The sequence below is a fragment of the Lipotes vexillifer genome, unplaced genomic scaffold (genome assembly GCF_000442215.2).
Source record: "Lipotes vexillifer unplaced genomic scaffold, Lipotes_vexillifer_v1.1 scaffold266, whole genome shotgun sequence".
NCBI lineage: Eukaryota > Metazoa > Chordata > Mammalia > Artiodactyla > Lipotidae > Lipotes > Lipotes vexillifer.
In genome coordinates, this window is record NW_006776113.1 from 442,182 (window position 1) to 464,706 (window position 22,525).

At 37.4% G+C, this 22,525-nt stretch overlaps 1 protein-coding gene across 1 annotated transcript; it reads left to right on the forward strand.

Moving 5' to 3' along the window:
• The first annotated feature begins 3,958 nt into the window (after positions 1–3,958).
• FGG (fibrinogen gamma chain) lies at positions 3,959–11,610 on the forward strand. The gene is given in 9 exon segments (XM_007450278.1): positions 3,959–4,036; positions 4,138–4,182; positions 4,368–4,551; positions 4,663–4,756; positions 6,294–6,424; positions 6,724–6,857; positions 8,127–8,311; positions 9,758–10,035; positions 11,402–11,610. Coding segments are annotated over 9 exon segments (1,338 nt in total).
• Positions 11,611–22,525: the final 10,915 nt, after the last annotated feature.

The window sequence follows — 22,525 nt, forward strand, 5'->3', positions numbered from 1 at the left end:
AAGGAAACTACAAACAAGATGAAAAGACAACCCTCAGAATGGGAGAAAATATTTGCAAACGAATCAACGGACAAAGGATTAATCTCCAAAATATACAAGTAACTCATGCAGCTCAATATAAAAAAAAAAAAAAACCTAATTCAAAAATGAGCAGAAAATCTAAAAAGACATTTTCCAAAGAAGATATACAGGTTGCCAACAAACACATCAAAGGATGCTCAACATCACTAATCATTAGAGAAATGCAAATCAAAACTACAATCAGGTATCACCTCACTCTGGTCAGAATGGCCATCATCAAAAAATCTACAAACAGTAAAGGCTGGAGAGGGTGTGGAGAACAGGGAACCCTCTTGCACTTTTGGTGGGAATGTAAATTGATACAGCCACTATGGAGAACAATATGGAGTTTCCTTAAAAAACTAAAACTAAAACTACCATATGACCCAGCAATCCCACAACTGGGCATATACCCTGAGAAAACCATGATTCAAAAAGAGTCATGTACCACAATGTTCATTGCAGCTCTATTTACAATAGCCAGGACATGGAAGCAACCTAAGTGTCCATCAGCAGATGAATGGATAAAGAAGATGTAGCACATATCTTCAATGGTATATTACTGAGCCATAAAAAGAAATGAAATTGAGTTTCTTGTAGTGAGGTGGATGGATCTAGAGACTGTCATACAGAGTGAAGTAAGTCAGAAAGATAAAACAAATACTGTATGCTAACACATATATATGGAATCTTAAAAAAAAAATGGTTCTGAAGAACCTAGGGGCAGGACAGGAATAAAGACGCAAATGTAGAGAATGGACTTGAGGACACGGGGAGGGGGTAGGGTAAACTGGGATTAAGTGAGAGTGGCATGGACGTATATATACACTACCAAATGTAAAATAGATAGCTAGTGGGAAGCAGCCACATAGTACATGGAGATCAGCTTGGTGCTTTGTGTCCACCTAGAGGGGTGGGATAGGGAGGCTGTGAGGGAGATGCAAGAGAGAGGAGATATGGGGATATATGTTTATGTATAGCTGATTCACTTTGTAATACAGAAGAAAGTAACACACCATTGCAAAGCAATTATACTGCAATAAAGATGTTAAGAAAAAAAAGAATCAGACTGCCAATGCAGGGGACACGGGTTCCAGCCCTGGTCCGGGAAGATCCCACATGCCGCAGAGCGACTAAGCCAGTGTGCCACAACTACAGAGCCTGAGCTCTAGATCCCGCAAGCTACAACTACTGAGCCCTCGTGCCACAACTACTGAAGCCCATGCACCTAGAGCCAGTGCTCTGCAACACTGCAGAGAGAAGCCACTGCAATGAGAAGACTGCACACCACAATGAAGAGTAGCCCCCGCTCACCACAACTAGATAAAGCCTGCGTGCAGCAATGAAGATCCAATGCAGCCAAAAATAAATAAATAAAATAAGTAAATTTATATAAAAAAAGAAATGACAGTGAGAAAATAGTTTTAATAATAAACTTCGACAACTGATGAGATGAATAAACAAGGAGGATGACTGTGAGGCTTTAATTGGCTGGTGGTTGGTGATGTGATTGGCAATGATTGGTAAGTCAGAGAGGGTAACTGTTAAGGAGGAAAGAAAAGGCCACAAATCTGGTTTTGACGTACTCATTTTGTTATAATAATTATTGATTATTTACTGAGTAGGAACATTTATCTTTGTTTCAAGTCAAAACAAGTATTCCTTTGTAAAGATTTAGGATTAAACATTGAAGTATTAGTATTTCTTTCAATTTAGATGTATTTCTCCCACTAAATATTTAATCAAAATTTGCAGTAAGCTTGCTTTCAGAGAATGAAATGAGGGATATTAAAAGTAGGGGTAATGATATTGCATAATTGTAAATTATCAATAGGAGATGATGATAAGCATGTTGTCCCAATATACAAGGAAGCTCTAGAGGCAGAATAAAAAGGACAGCTCCCTCCTAATATTTCATTTTGTGCCCTTTCCTTCAGTTAAGCTCCCAGTCACATATATGGGACGTGGATTTTCCTAGCCCCTGCCTCCTGTAGCCAGGGTTTCCTCTGCGGTAATGAGATGCAGCCTCAGAGAAAACAAAGCAGGCTCCTAACTTGTTTCCCCTCTGCGGCAGGTGTGGTGCCCCACCAGCTGGTGCTTCCAGACAGAGGGAGGAGTTGAGCTCAAAAGCTCACTACACTGTTGGTGGGAATGTATTGATAAATTGGTGCAGTCACAGTGGAGAACAGTATGGAGATTCCTTAAGAAACTAAAAATAGAGCTACCATATGATCCTGCAATCCCAATCCTGGGCATATATCTGGAGAAAACCATAATTTGAAAGGATGTATGCCCTCCAATGTTCATTGCAGCACTATTTAGAGTAGCCAAGACATGGAAGCAACCTAAGTGTCTATCGACAGATGAATGGATAAAGAAGCTGTGTGGTATATACACAATGGAATATTACTCAGCCATAAAAAGAATGAAATAATGCCCTTTGCAGCAACATAGATGGACCTAGAGATTATCATACTAAGTGAAGTAAGTTAGACAGAGAAAGACGAATATCATATGGTATTACATTTGTGTGGAATCTAAAAAAATGGTACAAATGAACTTTTTTACAAAGCAGAAATAGACTCAAAGACATAGAAAACAAACTTATGGTTACCAACGGGGATGGGGTAGGGGAAAGATAAATTAGGAGTTTGGGATTAACATATTCACACTACTATGTATAAAATAGATAATGAATAAGGACCTACTGTATACCATAGGGAGTTATATTCAATATCTTGTAATAACCTGTAATGAGAAAAGAATCTGAAAAAGTGCATATATATATATATATATAACTCAATTACTTTGCTGTACACCTGAAACTAAGACAACATTGTAAATTAACTATACTGCAATAAAAAAAAAAAGGTTAACAAAATAAAATAAATAAAATGAGGGGGGCCATGTATCCTTAGGCTACCATCTGGGAAAAAAAGCCCACTGCAAACTGAGAGACTATGAAAATAGTCAATAGATAGGTGAAGGGGGTCCAAAGTTACAGACTTCCAGCTATAAAATAAGTCCAGGGGATATAATGTACAGCATGGGGATTATAGTTAATAGTACCGTATTGCATATTTGAAAGTTGCTAAGAGGGTAGATCTTAAAATTTCTCATCACAAGAAAAAAAATAGTTTTTTGTAACTATGTGTGCTGACAGATGTTAACTAGACTTATTGTGGTGATCATTTCATAGTATATACTAACATCAAATCATGTTGCACAGTTGAAGCTAATATAATGTTATATGTTAATTATATTTCAATTAAAAAAAAAAGAAAATGGCCAACACAGTGGGGCAGGAATACCTTTCCAGTGTCATTCATTCCTGGCAAGAGTGACATGCTGAGACCTGGTGGAAGGCAAAGCCTCCACCTACCATAGGCACAGGTTAAAAGTAATGATCCTTCATCGCAGGTCTAAGAAAGGACTTGCGGTAATTTGGGGTATTTAGGTTATGGTACCAGGCTCCGTCTTAAGGTTGGGGCTGATTTTTCTGGCCGAGGTCAGCTGTGTGTTTGTTCTCTCCACCTGTACTGGATGCTGTTGCAACACGCAGCCTCCCCGGCCCCCTCCCTCCTCATCGCAACTTAGGCTAATGCTTCACTAGCCTTTGCGGAAGAGTTGGCTTCGCAGGAGAAGGGTTGAGCTGGGCCAGAAAGGAGGAGCTTAGACCTGTGTGCAAAACCTGGGAACCTGACTAAACATTAGTCCGGGGCCAGGATGAGGACAAAGAGACTGGAAAGACATCCCGCCCCCCTGGTAAGAAAGCCCCGTGATCAGCTCCAGCCCCTGGCGGTCCTGCCATCCTCGGAGCTTAAATAAAGGGACAATTGGAGCCGAGATGTCACAGTTCTGACCCTTCAGGCTTGGACCACCGGGCACCCCCGACACCATGAGTTGGTCCTCACACCCCCGGAGTTTAATCCTCTGCTTCTACACTCTTTAATTGCTCTCTTCAACATGCCTGGCAGTAAGTGTGCTGTTTATAAAACGTATTTGCTTTGAACGGAAAGCTTAAAAATATGAAAATATACGATAAACTAGTGAAATGTCTGTATTTTCCTCCTCTAGTATATTGCTACCCGAGACAACTGCTGCATCTTAGATGAAAGATTTGTAAGTAGTTTTTATGTTTCTCGCTGTGTTTGCACTGGACGTGGGCAGAGAAATAAAAGAAATTCTCTCATTTGGCAGTTTAGACTTTTTTTTTTTAATGTAGTCTAGGTTTTACCTATTTTGATTAGTAGATCTTATGCAGCTTTTTATCAGGATTTTAAAGCACTCTATTATTGTATTTTCAGGGTAGTTATTGCCCAACTACCTGTGGAATTGCAGATTTCCTGTCTACTTACCAAACCAGTGTAGACAAGGATCTACAGAATTTGGAAGGCATCTTACGTCAGGTTGAGAACAAGACATCAGAAGCCAGAGAGTTGGTCAAAGCAATCCAGATCAGCTACCGCTCTGATGGACCAGCAAAGCCAAGTGAGAATCTAACCACCACTGACTGAGAACTTCATCTGTGAAGTTCTTTTTCTGTTATTTCAGTGGTTCTGTTTGTTCACGTATTTTTATGTCTCTGATCCCATGTTACAGATGGGATAGAGAGTGCTACCAAAATTTCCAAGAAAATGTTGGAAGAAATTATGAAATATGAAACATTGATTTCAACACATGAATCAACAGTTCGGTAAGCATTTTTTGTTTCAATTTGCTCTCCAAGACTGAGCTAGTGTTTACTCAATATTCCAAGCTTCAGTAGAAGAAATCTTTTTATTTTTTTCTACTTGTATCTAATTGACATGATGCCTGACCATCTTGAACACAGTGGAGATAGAAGTATTTAGGCAATATGAGTTGTATTGGACTGTAATTGCTTTTTAATAATGATGTAGAAAAAAATAATCATGTGGGAGAAAGATGTTTTAGGTGTCTTCAAATGCTTTATGACCGTATTTACCAAAACGTTTCCCCTCACCCCATTTGTCTTACAATGTAAATTCAAACTGATGGGAATATGAATGTTGAAAATAAAATTCTTTTTATAAGAATGTCAACAAATGTGTGGTGAGGAATTTGTAAGCAGAGACATAGGAAGGATCTTGGCCGCAAAAGTAAATTATACTGAAGGCAGAGCAGAAAAAAATGTGTTTTAAGAGATAAGTGTAACAAACATTGTAAAGCTACCTGTTGATCATGGAACCTGCAATTACGTATTCTCCTCCCTTCTCTTGAAAGTAAAATGTCTCTGTTAACAACTTCCCAGGGACTTGTAGACTTTCTGAACATAGGGTCTCAGATACAGTTTTAGTTTCTTCCTCAATTTTTTTCCTAAATTGTTCTCAAAGTAGTATAAGAAACTGAGATAAATGGTGGCTGAGGAAAAGTGGCCCAGGAGGGATTTATCCTCTTTTTGATATCAGAGGGCTATTATTATTATTGTGATATTATTAACATTAGGATTTGCATTATTATTGCCCATCATTGAAGTTGAAGGAGACTACAGTGTAGACATTTTCTAAGGCGCAGTAGAGAAAAACGTGGTCAAATAGCTTGTCTATCCTGAACCTCAAAGAAAGAGATGACAGTCTACGTACTGTAGGTAGTTTTCTGTCATTTCTGAATATGTACAAGCAACCCTGTGAGAAACAACAAAAGCAGGATTTTTCACTTCCCCCAGCCTTTTTCGGAAGCTATGTAAATAGAAACACTAAGAAGAAAGGGAAAATGTCTGTTATTTTATTTTAGGTAAGGTAGTGCCCCAGGTACTTTTCCTATGTAAGTTATAAGATTGAAGTCCATAAACAGATCCTCAGTAAATCCACAAGTGAAAAGGAATAATGCTTCAGCACATGTGAATTTCAGAACAGGGCCTTTCCTTCCCTAAGAATATTGTCCCAAGAATAATCACCAGATGGTCTTCCTATTAATCAGGTCATCACTTGTGTACATCGTTATCTGCTGCCCTTTATGCAAAAGATACAATTCAGAAAGGCCACTTAACAATGATACTGTTTATTGGCAAGGGCCCTGTTATTTTCTTTTCCAAAAAGTTTAGAATTTTAATTCACCTCAATTTATTTATTAACATCATTTTACACTTTTTCCAAGAATGGAGTAATTTATCAGGAAATAATTCTTGAGAAAATAAGGTGGTATTTTTTAAAGAATATACAAAATTATTCCTCTAAAAGGAATACTCGGTTATCTTATTATTTTGCTTATAGATTTTTGCAGGAAATATATAATTCAAATAATCAAAAAATCATCAACCTGAAACAGAAAGTGGTCCAACTGGAAGCAAAGTGTCAGGAACCTTGTCAAGATACAGTGAAAATACATGATACAACTGGGAAAGGTAAGTGAAAGTTTTATATTGGGATTAAGTTCATCAGAGCAAATATAAAAAGTAAAGGAGATTGTATGTATTGGAATGTATACAAATACATTGGAAAATGTCTAGCTATTAAATCTAAACAGTCTGCTTAGACTTTTCTTGAGTAGCTAAAAAAAATACTTTAAAGGAATAATCACGTGAGAAGAAAGAAAATACTTCTCAGGAAATGAATAGTTTACGACATGTTAAAAATTTCATTTTCAAGGCTGGAACAGTCTTACCTGGATTTCAAACCACCACAAACATTTCTTCTTTTTCAGATTGTCAAGACATTGCCAATAAGGGGGCCAGAGATAGTGGGCTTTACTTTATCAAACCTCTGAAAGCTAAGCAGCAGTTCTTAGTCTACTGTGAAATTGATGGGTCTGGAAATGGATGGACTGTGTTTCAGAAGGTATTTTTTCCCACAACAAATGTATTTAATAGACACCTAATTGTTCTGCTATATGCCCGATACGTTTCCAATCACCTTGTGAACATTAACTCAATTAACACTCACAACTTCCCTTTGCGGTAGTTTTTGCCTTCTTATCCCTATTTACAGAGGAGGAAACAGGCACAAGAAGCTGAGTATCAATAACTTGCCCAAAGTCACATAACTAATAAGTAACAGAGTAAGGATATAGTCTGGTTTCAGTCGGTGCTGTGACTCTCTACTATGCTGGCCCTGCTGTTGTAGATTCATGATGGCACATAATCACAATATCATAGGACAAAGAACTCGAAGAGACCTCTCTTGACAGGTACATCAAGACCTAGGGTTGCCCATCACAAGAAGATGATGTCACCCAGAGGATACACTGAGGCTGTTCCAAGACCAGGACCCTCTATTGCCTTTGCCAGCTCCAGGCACCCACTGCAAATCCTCTTGCATTGTTTACCTTTGACCACTGTTATAACTAATCCTGCAGGGGGCACTCAGAGCCAGTGAGTGATGAGAGCTCTGGCTGGTAGACACAGGTTGAGCAATAGGTTGATCTTTCTACCATCAGTACAAGAATCAGGAATATCAAGCTGGTGTTCTGGAGTCTTCTAGGAGTCTTTTAAAAACTACTAGTCTTGAGTTTCCCTTGTGGTGCAGTGGTTAAAAATTCGCCTGCAGATGCATGGGACACGGGTTCATACCCCGGTCCGCGGAGGGGCTGGGTCCGTGAGCCATGGCCGCTGAGCCTGCGCGTCTGGAGCCTGCGCAATAGGAGAGGCCACAACAGTGAGCTGCCCGCGTATGGCAAAAAAAAAAAAAAAAAAAAAAAAATACTCCCACACTTCAAAGCCGCCATCATATAAACACTAAGCTTGGTCAACAAGAATTTGCATTTTAAAAAAAAAAAAAAAAAAAGAAACTACTAGTTTTATAACTACTAGTAGTTATAGTAGTTAAAACTACTAGTTTATAGTTTTAAAACTACTAGTTTATAATTTATCATGTGCCAGTCGCTCTTTTAAGTACTTTTACATTCTCTGGTGTAATCCCTGCAACAACCCTAAGAAGTAAGCATCATTATTCCTACTTGATAGGTGAGAAAACTGAAGCAGCTAGCCCAGGGTCACTTAGTAAATGATGAAATCATACCCTCCATATTTTGGACAAAATGTTTATAATATTTTTTTATGTGCACTGATAATCCACTCTCTCCTTTTGCCCATACAATTGTGTAATCAGAGGCTTGATGGCAGTGTGAATTTCAAGAAAAACTGGATTCAATATAAAGAAGGGTTTGGACATCTGTCTCCTACCGGAAACACAGAATTTTGGCTGGGAAATGAGAAGATTCATTTGATAAGCACACAGTCTACCATCCCATATGTATTAAGAGTGCAGTTGGAGGATTGGAATGGCAGAACCAGGTATTATTAGAAAGGACTTTTTTTTTTTGCCGTAGAGACAGTCTGGAGTATGCACTTTCCAGCTCTCAACAGAACAGTGGGGAAGACAGTCTGACAGATGCGAAGAGCACATCCAGCTATGTTCTCCAGAAGTCAGTTTGGTTCTTGGGCAGTCCGAGTTGCTAGGTCCTATTTAGGCAGGATCTAAGTGTTCTGGTACAATCCACTTACCCTGGAACCATACAAAATAATAGCTAGTATTTCCTGAGCATTTAATATGTACCATAAATTGAACATGAAATTATAATTTAATCTAATCCAAATAACTGTTTCATGAGGCAGGAACTACTATTAATCCCATTTTACAGATTAATATTTCCACGGTCGCATCGTTGGTATATGGTAAAGGTTGGATTTAAACTCAGGTAGTTTAACTCTACAACCCATCCTCTTAGTGATTATCCTTGTTGAAGAGTGAATCTAGCTTCTTCAGATTTCCCAGTGCTTTAATGACCATTCAGTCAGTCAAATCCAGGAGCTACTTTAAAATGAAACCAGCTGGCTTCTTTGGTGAGCTAGAGCTGTCTGGGCACTTTGAGGGCTGTATGCCTAATTAAAAATAAAGACAATATCCAACCCTCTTGTTACGTCTATGGCATGATGAAATATAGTCTGTGCCCAAATACGTATTTTTAATTTTTTAAGTTTTTAACCAGAAAGTATAATACCATAGTCAGTAAACCCCCTATGAGAACATCTCCTATATCCCAAGTCCTAGAGATCAGGGAAGCTAAATGTTTTCTGGAAATCTCTGTTCATGCACCAAAGCCCATTCTTCCCTGAACTCCATAGAATTCTGGCCCTCATTCACAACTTTTTTCCAGGGGAGAATCTCTCTCTGATCCTATAGCTCATGTTTTGTGGGCCATACAGGGAACTTCTATTTTATGATGCTTGAGGAAACCCTCCTTCTTGTCACTGCTACACTGCCTTGCAAAAGGAAAACCCCTTTAGGACTTCACAGTTTAGATGGTATGAGTGGCTAATGGAACTGTAGCTCCTTCAAGTTTGCTGCATTGTTTGTCACTCACTGCCAGATAATTAATGTGGTTTATGAGAACTGTGTGTACATACTGAGATAAAAGTGGAAAATATGAAATTAGTCAGGTTCATCCACATATCTGGGTTGGATATTAAGATCCTATAGGCAAAAAGCATTCAGATGGCTGAAATTTTTAGTCTTCCTGGGACTAGAAGCCTTCCTTGAAGGCTTCTAGACCCATCCTGAGTGGTGTGGGTTCCCTCATCCATTTTCCCTTGCCAGATTTGCAGAAAATTTTATTCAATGAGCACATTTCAGATTAAGAAGCAAAGTTAAAAATTCCAAACAATTGTCCTATGAAAGAGAAAACTTCTGAGATGCCTTCTGAGACTCAGGGTCTAAGGTCTCTATTCCCTTCTTTGTAGTACTGCAGACTATGCTACGTTCAGGGTGACAGGTGAAAACGACAAATACCGCATGACATATGCCTACTTCATTGGTGGAGATGCTGGAGATGCGTTTGATGGCTACGATTTTGGCGAGGATACTAGTGACAAGTTTTTCACATCCCACAATGGCATGCAGTTCAGTACCTGGGACAATGACAATGATAAGTTTGAAGGCAACTGTGCTGAACAGGATGGATCTGGTTGGTGGATGAATAAATGTCATGCTGGCCACCTCAATGGAATTTATTACCAAGGTATGGCTTCCTTCCTTAGATGCATGAATTTGTGCATAGTCTATATTTTTATAAAAGGTAATAAATAAATATAAGGAAATGAATAAAGATATTGAGGGCTTATTATATAGTTCTTTATTTTAAACCAGAATTGAATACTGCTAGCTTATACCTGAAATTGGTCCTTCTACAAGAAATCCAACTGCTGCAAACTATGCAGTGGTATTCATCGTGCCTCCATCAGAGTTGATACTTTGGGTTATGGTGTCTCCTCTAGGCTTACCATATATATGATCTGGATGGACTAACATTACCATGTTTATGCTTGTTAACACAGTAGCTTGGTTCAGCTCCCCATGAGCTATGTGTCAGATAGATCCAGTAAGCAGTGAGTAGGTGTCTGGAGGAATTAAGCAAAAAGCAGGGATGTATTGGTGAGGGCAGATGTCCATGAAAGCTTAAGAGGAGAGAGTCCAGCCTGAGGAGTGTAGACACTTATTTTAGGACAAGGGGAGGGCAAGCTATAGTTTGCTCTAAGACTGGAGTAGTTCTGAGCACTGGTTTTACTTACTGAAAAACTATTGTAACTACCTAACAGGTATGCATGGGGAAACGCTCATCTATTAAAATGAGCAATCTTCCCTCCTTAGGGCACTGTCCTAGCCAAGAGGTGACTTGGAATCCTCTTGAAAACTACTTAAACTTGCCTTTTGGTTTTCACAATGTCTTTTTTTTTTGAAACCTAACTTAGCTTTGCACCAACAAACCATGTAATTAGAAGAAGCTCTCAGGGAAGGTGCCTGATCCATATGATCCAGAGGAGCCATGTTGATAGCTTGTGGTACCCTCCAGTACTAGACTCCGACAATCCCTTACAAAATCACATGAGATCTAGTGTCCAGCAACGAGGTGAAGGCACTTCAGCCTAGCCTCCACTTTATAATGGAGATGTAAAATAACATTCCAGAACTGAGCTCCTCGTATTTTCCAGTAAAATTGTGTTTTTCAGATAACATGAGATCATCTGATGAGGAATTATGACCTGTTTTCAGAAAGGTGGTCCATCACAGCTGAATTCAGGATGGTTAAACTCAGGGAGAGAGACCAATTGGGGAAATTTGGGGTTCTAATCCTGTTAGCAGTGAATACATTTAAAGTATGGATGTGACCAGAAAGCACAACACAGCTGTAAGAGTTTGTTTAATAATAAGTTTATGTCAATTGTAAATGGAGAATTTAGGAGTCTTTAAGGATATTTTCAGTTAGTAGATAAAGCTATAAAATCTGATGTAAATGACAGTGGACTTCATAATAGACAGTTCTTTATAGACTTTCTGAGGGGAAGAGATTCAAGAGCAGTGATATGTGCATCTACAATTTGTTTTAGGCGGCACTTACTCAAAGACATCTACTCCTAATGGTTATGATAATGGCATTATTTGGGCCACTTGGAAATCCCGGTGGTATTCAATGAAGAAAACCACCATGAAATTAATCCCATATAACAGAATCGCCATTGGAGAAGGACAGCAACACCACCTTGGGGGAGCCAAACAGGTCAGACCAGAACACCATGTTGAAATAGAATATGACTAAGTCATTTTACCCTGAGGATTAGCTGTTCATTTCTGTTAACCCACAAAGTTTCAGAAACTTTTATGAAATTTTCTTCCCATTTTCTCTTACTATATTTATTAATTTTAAGTCTTTTACTAAGAATAGTTAGCCTTGAATGGCAATTAAAACTCACTTTGGACTGTATTCCCAAATGACTGAATGCAGAATTATTTAAAATTTGTTTATTTAATGAGATAATAATATTTTAGCTTATTTCCTAAAGAATGTAATAAAATCATTGTGATAGTTTGCATTTTAATGATCACACATCATTGTGTCTTGGTGATTTTTTAAATTATTTCTTAAATAGTTTAGTATATACTAATATAATAGGAGCAAACTCTAGCATTTCAAATGACTAAGTAGTTTTTCCATATTTATTACCCCTAAATCATTCATATTTAATTATTCTTTTTAAATGGAGATAATTATATCTTTTTAATATATTTTTTGTTTTGGTCATAGGCTGGAGATGTATAAAAGACCATTTCAAAAGTGATTTACTTATAAAATGACTCTATCTAAAAAGAAAAATATAATATTTTTCCTATGGGACAATGGACTTGCAAAGCCTCACTTCATTTTAAGAGTAAAAAGAACCCATGCTGAAAACTCCACTAACAGTTTTATGCTGGTTGTAATTTGTCTATACACCATTTCAATAAACATTTTGTTTCCTAAGACTAGATACATGGTACCTTTTATTTACCATTAAAAGCCATCACTTTCCTTCAATTTAATGATTGCAGTTGGACAATCATCAGTAGTTGCTCAGTGTTCACTTTATGCTAAACATTGTACCTGACCCTTGGGAAGTTATGAAGGAAATAGAAATCATGGCTTTTGCCCTCCAGGGATTATAAGACAAATACAGTAACCCAAAATGACAAAATTTGATATAAAAACATAAACACATGTCACAGTCACATAACTCAGGTTCATAGTACCCCAGTGCAGCTGGAGACATAAGGCTGTTTGGGGATTCTCCCAGTAAATCCTTTTAGCTCCGGGCTCCTGTGGCCATATGTGGGCACTTGGAGAGGATTATAACTCAGAACAGAGAGCTCGAGGGAACAATCTGCTCAGCACCTCATTGCTGAACAAGTTGAGCAGAATGAAACCATTATTGCAGTAGCCAGAGATCAGGAATCACTAACTTTCTGTAAGGAATAGCTGCATTTACATTAGTTGGCATAAGGTTGAACATGAAAAGTAATTGACTAATTTTATGGGGTTGTGGGGGGAGGTCTGGTTGTTCTGAAGTCCTGAGCATTGGCTTTGGATTCTCTTCCTTTTCACAATTTCTTTCCTAATTCTTTCACTTCCTTGTTCTCATAAGTTCTGATTTTAAAAGCATCCTATTGAGGAGATAAAAACCAGTTAAGTAAACTTTTATGTATACAGTCAAATACTTGTGAGGCTTTGGGAAAATAGGAACATTGATTCATTGTCTGTAGCACTCATTCATTCATGTATGTATGAGGCATTCTTTCAACTAACATTTATTGACTTCCTTCATTGTACTAGCCCCTGTGCTGGGTATATAGCACATAGTAGCATCCTCCTTTCTCCCAGTACTGTTCTATTCCATCCAGTTCTCAAGTTCCAAAAAAACAGCCATAAGTCTTGCTTATTCCTCCCTCCCCATATCATCAAGCCTGTCAAATCCACCTCCTAAATATTTATTATATTCATTTCCTTCTCTATGCCAACTGCCACCGTTCTAGTTGGGATATATATCTCTTGCCAGGATAATGGCAAATGCCTCCTTCCTGTTTTCCATCTTGCTTTCCAGGCTTACCTGTTCCCACCTCATCATGCTCCAAACCCCTTCTAAATTCAGAATGCATATAGTCTACCCTTTGAGAATCTATAAAATCCTTTGGGTGAGCAATTTGGTCATAGACAGGACGAGTTATGTAAATATTCATAAGTTTAAATGCAATAATATCACTCTAATGATTTATCCCAAGAAAATTATTTTTGAGAAAGAAAATAGCTCTTTATAGAAATATAGATAATATTTAAATATTAAATAAATATTTAATTACAGTGGGAAATTTAGAAAATATTTAACCGTGGAAAAATGGACAAGCAAGGTGGTTTATTAGTACAATGGAAGAGAATGCAATGATTACATAATAAGTATAATATCTCTGTATGAGCATAGAGACATTTACTAAATAATATGTGAAATTTTAAGATGAAAAACAATTCTACAATAAGTATGTAAAAGTATATATGCATACACTTTTGAACAAAATGTAATCTTGACATGCATGCATTATTTGTATATATTTGTTCTCCCCAATCGATTTATAAAATTTAATAAAAATACTAAACAAAATAAATATAAACAAGTCCAAAAGTTTCTGATTTTTCCCATGATCACTTTTCCAATGCTTCTTCTGAAATACCAATTGTAACATTCTTTCATAAACATTTTGGAAGCCCCTGTTTTTGTGAGTGTCCAGAGTACATATATGGTCTGCATGTTGGGTAATTCAGGATTGATTAGTGGGAAGGGGCTTCTAACTTTCTCCTTCTATACCTCTGCATTGTTTGATTTATTATAATGAGTACGTTGTTAGTTGTAGTTAATTTAAAACCCAATTAGGTAGAGATAAAAAGGTGAATTTCAAATTTTTACTTGTTTAGTTATTAATATTCAATGGTGAACATTGAAGGGTTATAGCTTAAGAAATGAAGCAAGATATGTACTTCCACACTCAATTGGATCGTGTCTCCACAAATAAAATAGAAATGAAAGGATTATCTTGACAAATCAACTTTTAAAAATTTACTTTTAAGTGAAACACAGAGTTTGGAGCCTCCTAGCGACAGATTATTTTTCTGCACAGCTCAAATCACAGATAACTATTACCCGACCCTTCCCTTCACTTTCCGGGCACACAAAACTCAGGTCACTGCAAAATAGGGCAGCTAAGTACAAAACAGATGTGCATGATCACACACTTTGAAAAACCCACAGAGGGAAGTTTCCAAAAAGGAGGGTACTGGTACAGATGCACTGGTACTATGACTTCAGGTCACGAACTACAGGGCAGAGTTCTTTAATCAGCAGACAGGAACAGTCATTTATTGGACAATATCAAATTTTTAAAATATACCTCTGAAGTTCTATAGCTTTTTTTCAATTCTTTGCTATGTTTAGTAGTTTGGCTTTAAAGATCATGTTTCAGATTTGTGGGTAGGCTGAAAGTGAGTGGGAAGTGAAAACGTGTAAGTATAGACAGCATATTTGAGAACTTACAAGGTCTAAAATTCTTAACTCTGAACAGTATAAACTAAGCCAAGTTATACATAGTAGGTATCTTTGTAGATATAAATTCAGGTGATTGGAGTGAAAAACAAAATACACATTTAACCCTGGGGAAAATTAATCTACTGATGATTTCTTATCAGTTTGATGCAGCTCAAAAAGAATGGGGAAAAAAGAGTTAAAGATAGTAAGATGAGTTAAAGTAGATGGAAAATACTAAGTTGATGATAAAGAGACCAAGAGTGTGGGAAAGACTGTTTCATGTACCTTTCCCGTGTGTGTGTGTGTGTGTGTGTGTGTGTGTGTGTGTGTGTGTGTGTCCCAGAGACAGAAGTTAAATTAGTCATACTTCTGGCACACCATTCACATTCATATGTGCTGGGTCACTCTGATTCTTCCCTTTAATCCCTTAATAATCAACCATTGTAATAGATTTGATGCATGTTTATTTGTACATATTCTTATAAATCATGGGTTGTTTGTGCTATGTATTTTTAAATTATATAAATGGCATCGTGCTATACATCATTATTTCTAAGAATGCTGATCCACAAATTTTTTGTTAGTCAGCATTATAGGTAAAACAATTGAGAATTAGCATGTAGAAACATTTTTCCTATATTATGTATGTGATGATTGTATTTATTCAAATGTAATTATATGTCTTTGGAATCTAATAATAAAAAATGGCCTATATTTTTGCTTTTTTACATTTTATTTTACTAGAAATTATTTTTATTGCATTTTATAAGCTAATAGGTCTGTGACTGATTAGAAATTTAATAAAACTGGTCGTTTAGAACAAACACTTTGAGAAACACTATTAAGGTCTTCATTGTATTTATTACTTTTTCCATTCAGCACCATTAAGATCTACCCACAATCTGAGTATTTTGTAACTTCCTGTGATCTCCTTTTGAACTGAAGACTTAAAAAGTGAATATAATTTGGTTCCAAAGCTTGTGCTTTTTAAAACTGTATTTTTTTTTTTTTCGGTACGCTGGATTCTCACTTTTGCAGCCTCTCCCGTTGCGGAGCACAGGCTCCGGACGCACAGGCTCCGGACGCACAGGCTCAGCAGCCATGGCTCACGGGCAGCTGCTGCGCAGCATGTGGGATCGCACAGGCTCGCAGCCATGGCTCACGGGCAGCTGCTGCGCAGCATGTGGGATCTTCCCAGACCGAGGCACGAACTCGTGTCCCCTGCATCGACAGACAGACTCTCAACCACTGTGCCACCAGGGAATCCCTAAAATCGTATTTTTAATTAACATCTAAGTTCATTTCATTATGGTCAAAGAACATAATTTTGATGATACTGATTCTTGAGAGACAGTTCAAAAATTACTTTGGGACATAGGAATTATCAGAGAATTAATTGGCCCCATAAAAGTGTACATAAATCATAACCACTCTCCAATAATGATCTGCATCCAATAAGAGTATTAATATTTTTTTTCCTTTAAGAAGGAAAATGAACTAAAGATAGATAGTGATTGGCCTTGTAAACATGAGCTTTGGCCCAAATGGCCTTGTAGCCATGGCCCGTTATAAGCATCGATAATAGGTTTGACCACTGACTTGTAGAACACACCTTTGTTGCAGGTTTGAAAGCCTTTTGGGAAGGCTAGCTGGTGAAATTTCAAGCTCTTGTTCATCTCAGTTTCATTGGGAAATATTTGAAAGTCCAAATGGATAAATTCAGATCATGACATTTAATCAAGTCTTCAACTGGCTCAAAACTGTCTTTTCCAAATCCCAAATCCAGTATTCTTGACCCTCTCTCCCATTTCCCAGATCTTCACCCAGGTTTGCTTCTGCTGTTAACTTAAAAGCATGAAGTAACCTCAGGTAGATGGGAATCCTTCCTAAATAAATCTGAATGTTGACTCTCCCTAAATAAACAGAGTAGGGCAGATTCCATTCTGTGATGAAAGTGACCTCAGGGACAAATAGGTAAAGTGTGACTTTTAGAAAAAAATCATCTAACATTTAAGAGACCTTGGACTGGAAATGTTTTCCTTCCTAAATCGCTCTTTTTATATCACAAAGCTATGGGAAGGGTCAAACGAGATTACATGTGAAATTGCTCCAGAGACAAAAACAAAACTGAATTGTTTTTTGCTGTTAAGATTGGTATTGCTGCATGAGATTTGAATCTAATGGCAGTTAAGTTTGGAAACATAATTTTAAAACTTTAATTTTTTGGCTTTTATATTTTAATAAATTTCAGAATACATTTTAATTTGCAGAAAAGAAGATACAGAGAGTTCCCTACCCCTGTCACCCAGTTTCTCTAATGTTAACATCTATTACCATGGCTCATTTGACAAAACTTAAGAAACCAACCCTAGTAGTCAGTCTTTTCTAACTTCCATGCTTTATTCATATTTCATCAGCTTTTACACTAATGTCCTTTTTCTGTTCCAGGATCCCATCCAGGATACATTACATTTAGTTGTCATATCTCCTTAGTCAGCTTTGGTAACAATTTCTTAGTCTTTCCCTGTTGTTCATGAACTTGACTGTTTAGAGTATATTCTGGTGGACTGGTCAAGTATGTGTAAAATGTCCCTCAATTTGGGTTTCTGTTCTGTTATGCTCAATAATTTTCTGTTGAATTTTATCTAAGCAAAATTTTACCAAAATGCCTTCTTTAAATTGCCTTGGTTTTACTATAGAATGGTCTGTTAAAAATAGGTTTCAAGAAGAATCACAGAGAATTAAATGGATCTTGATAATTAAATTACCCCATAATTTTCATATAATTCCTTGCTGTGGAAAGTCTAAATACCTCACAGATACTATTTCCCCAGATCTCAGTGCATCCCTATTAAATAAATACCAACTGATAGATCATGTTTGCTAATCTTTAATAGAAGAACCACAATGAAATCGGCAGTGTGCCAAATTAAATGGATTTAAGCTGTATGATGGTGGAATGAATTCATGTTGTTGACATTAGTACATCACTTGATTATTCACTGCATAATGGTTTTACTTTTCAAAAAAGGGTTTATACTTTAATACACATCCAACAAAGAATTTGATAATTCCAGTAAAATTTAGCAAAGCACATTATAAGTAAAATTGATTTATCTTGAAAAATGAATTATTTAATTGATAATGCAGTTAAAAACCAAAGGAAGTAAAGCAGTGGCAAAACTCAGGGACCTCACCTTCACCTCTCTTTCTCTCATACACACTCATCAACACATACATACATACATCACACACACACACACACACACATAATGACTTATTGGAAATTTGATTAAAAGTGCTTAAGTAGGGCTTCCCTGGTGGCACAGTGGTTAAGAATCCGCCGGCCAATGCAGGGGACACTGGTTCGAGCCTGGTCCGGGAAGATCCCACATGCCGCGGAGCAACTAAGCCCGTGCACCACAACTACTGAGCCTGTGTGCCTAAAGTCCGTGCTCTGCAACAAGAGAAGCCACCGCAATGAGAAGCCCACGCACCACAACGAAGAGTAGCCCCCGCTAGCCGCAACTAGAGAAAGCCCGCGCGCCGCAGTGAAGACCCAACGCAGCCAAAAATAAACAAAAAATAAATAAATTTATTTAAAAAAATAAAATAAAAATAAAATAAAATAAAAGTGCTTAAGTAGGGGCTTCCCTGGTGGTGCAGTGGCTGAGAGTCCGCCTGCTGATACAGGGGACACGGGTTCGTGCCCCGGTCTGGGAAGATCCCACATACCGCGGAGCTGCTGGGCCCGTGAGCCATGGCCGCTGAGCCTGCGCGTCCGGAGCCTGTGCTTCGCAACGGGAGAGGCCACAACAGTGAAAAAGTGCTTAAGTAAAAGATCATGAAAATCATGCATAAAAACAAAAAAGAGGTTGATCATTCTATTGTTGGAACATTACAGAATTTAATTCCAAAAATGTTAAAAAATTATTCAATTAAATGGCTACTCATCTGGGAACAGTTTCATTACAGGAAATAAAGTAGATTTCTTTCCTGAATAAAGAGAAATACAGTGTGATAGAATCAGGAACCATCAAGAAAAACTCTTTTGTTCCTTCCTCACTTTCATAAGTGTAGTTCAGAATTATTTCTGTGTATTTAAGGAAATTCCCAACTTCTCTCTACAACTATAACTTCCAGGAAAACCATCTGCAGTCAGAGAACTGATGAATTCTGAAAGTAAAAGTCCCATTAGTTCCTCTCAGATCAATCATCATACTATCCCATTCACCTTTCACAGTAAGCAGATTGGTTAAAAACAAATTTCTGCAATACTCTTGAAATGCAGGAGACAAGGAGCGAAAATAATATACCCAAAGCTAAGGAGCCTTGCCAGTGTTTTCCAGTAAATCCTTTATAGATCTATCACTGTTGTCCAAACCTGAGGCAGAGGCCCTGAAAGAGTAGTATAAGTGCCAGAACCTCCTATATTTTTATAATTCAGGCATTTCAAAATTTAGAAATTAATTCTGGTACTTTCCAGTTGTACACTTAATACTATTTTAACAAAATATTTCCTGTCAAGGTACCATTATCTTCTTGTTATTAGGAGAATAATAAATTTATAGATTCATACAGATTTTTATGCTAAAAGACTTACAATTACTATTTTTCCAAAACATCTTTCATTTTTAGGCTTGAATTAAATCTGATATTTTAAGGAACATTTTACACAAAATGTGACAGAAAACAATGCAGAAACGATATTTCAGCCTCTACTCTGTGCTCTAAAAGTACTGTGAACTTACCTCACGGAATTTTTTTCATTCTTTTATATCAGACTAAACCATATGAATTTGCAGACATTAATCATTTTGATCTACAAAAATGGCAATTTTATATGGTTTAACTTCTTAGCTGCACATGTATTTATTTGCTCCCCAACTGTAAGCAACTTGAACGTGGAAGGCTATACATTTTTTGCCTTTCTATCTCAAGAACATGGCATGCAGGACTGACAAATAGTTGACATACAATAAATGTTTGTTATAGTCAAATGAATGAATAAGTGAACTGTCCTCAGAATTCAATACATTTAAAATAAATTGGTAAAGAAAGGAATGTTCTTTTACTTTCCTGGGATGTAGCCCCCAGAAGGACAAATACCCCATTCAAAAGAAAGCTGAGGATTGTTTTATTTTATTTTGTTTTGCTTGTATTTTAAAGTTATGTTTACACAGTGGCAAATATTTAAATGACTGGCTCTGTATTTTACTCTCATGTATAAATTTTAGTGCGTAGATACAGTTTAAAAGTGAAACATAATTACAGGTATAGAATTTCTATTATTTTTACATACATTATACATCATACAAATAAAATCTATTCCAGTGCTTCCTGATGTGATGGCATAACAAATATGTGAATTCCTGAGTTTAAATGCTTATAATTTGTGAGAAATTATATTAATTTCAAAGGATAAATGAATGAAACATTCCTCTCATTAGAGCTAAGGAAAATAGGATATAGTCATCTGTGGGAAAAATGCAATACACAGTGGTTTTGGTCTAAGAAACTGGAAATTTCTTAATTTTTTCCTACTTTTACATTTGTAAAGTTATCCTTATTGTCACATGCTTTTACACAATGATAATCCTATATATTGTACAACACAGGAATATAACTAATATTTTATAATAAGTGTAAATGAACTATAATCTTTAAAAATTGTGAATCACTATGTTGTATACCTGAAACTTATATAATATTGTTCATCAACTATACCTCAATAAAAAAATGATATTCCTTGCATTATTTGTTGCCTATTCACCTGCATGGCTTTCTGTCTAAACAAAACCTACTTCTCCATAAGGCTTGCTTGTGAGGTAAAGAGCCCAGCCTGGTGCTCATTCCTGCAGTGCTAGGCCCAAAGAGAGCCCCAAAGGTGCCTGATTAGGGAATTGTGGCACTGGAGAGATAACATAGGGACATTGGAACATTCTAGGAGCCATTTCTGGAGCTTATAAGTGTATGTCGAACATGTTACATAGCGTCACATTTTATGTAGTCCTCACAACAACACTACGAGATAAATATTGTCATCTCTACACTGCAAGATAATTATTGTCATCTCTATCTTACAGATAAGCAAGCTGGTTCAGAGAATTTTGTTTGTCCATGTCACTCAGCTAGTATGCAGATCTCACTCTCTACAAAGCCCACTGTCCTTCCACCACACTGTGCTGCCACTGTGACAGCCTTCCATAACTCCAACAAATACTTACTGGTACTTACTCTATGCCTGGCATTGTACTAGACAGTGTGCCTCGGCTTCAGGAAACTTAGTGTGGAAGAGACAAAAAATAAACAAATAACTTTTCCATATATACTGTCCAGTAGTGATAAAGTAAAATGAGTGAAAACCAACTCAGCTTAAAAGAATAGCATGTGAGGGTGGCTGCCCTTCAGGTAGGGTGGTCAAAGGAGGCATTTCTGAAGAGATGCTATCTGAGCAGAGCCCTGGATGAAGTAAGGGAGTGAGACATGCAGATACTTGAAGGAGCCATGGAACAGCAAGGATGGTGCCACAGGTGGTACCTTGGAAAAGCCCAGACATGGCACCAGAGTGCTGGCATTCAGTCACACTGGTTTCTGTTAACTTACTTTCAATCAGATTATGTCCAACCAAGTCACCTGAAGCTCACCAGATTACTATCTGGGAACTTCTTCCATATACCATGTTTACCCCTAAGAAAGGCACTTCTTGTGGGCAGAGGAAAACATCTGGGGAAGTCAGTCTCGGATCCTATACATTCCTGGTATTTTGCTAGTTCAACCACTGTGGACAAGTGTAACCCAGCTTTCCGTGGAGTCATTGCCCTGCATAACCTGGATAAGACTCTAGGGCTCTGTCTGAGCTCTGAAGCTGCTTCAAAAAAGCCACATCAGAGGTGAGCTTGATCAGACAAAGACCCTTCCATGGAGCAAACAGTGTAGGAGGGTACTGCCTTGTACCAGGGCTCTCACCTGTTTACAGCAAGCTTCACATGCCCGCAGAGCCTGAGACCAGGCTCAATTTCACAACCGTGGAACCTGCTCATGCTTTCTTGCTCAATGAAGCCCCACACCTTTTGGGGAGAATATAAAGACCATTAAAATATGTCAGTTCTCAAGTTTATGATCTAGTGGAAGAGATGGACAATGTTCCTGCAGTAATAAATGTCATGAGTGGTACATGGTCTAAGGAAATATGAAAGAACAAGAGATTGCTTTCAATTGGAGACATGAAATCAGGTACCATATAAAGTGTCCAACAAAGTCCCCAGCACTTAGTAAACACTCGATAAATTTTGGCTGTTATACTATGATCAGGATTGGCTTCACATAGGAAGCAACATTTGAGACAAGGTAGGATTGGCAGACATATTACAGGATGCCTAGTTAAATATGCATTTCAGATAAACAACAGCAACACATTTTTAGTATGAATACGTCTGAATATTGCATGGGACAAACTTACACTAAAATATATTTGCTGTTTATCTGACATTCAAATTTAACTAGGCATCCTAGTTTTTAATTTGCTAAATCTGACAACTCTTAGACAAGAAAATTTGATATGGAGATGAAGATCGGGGAAAATAAATTAGCATGTCCAAAGGTACAGAAACTGGAAAGAAATAATCA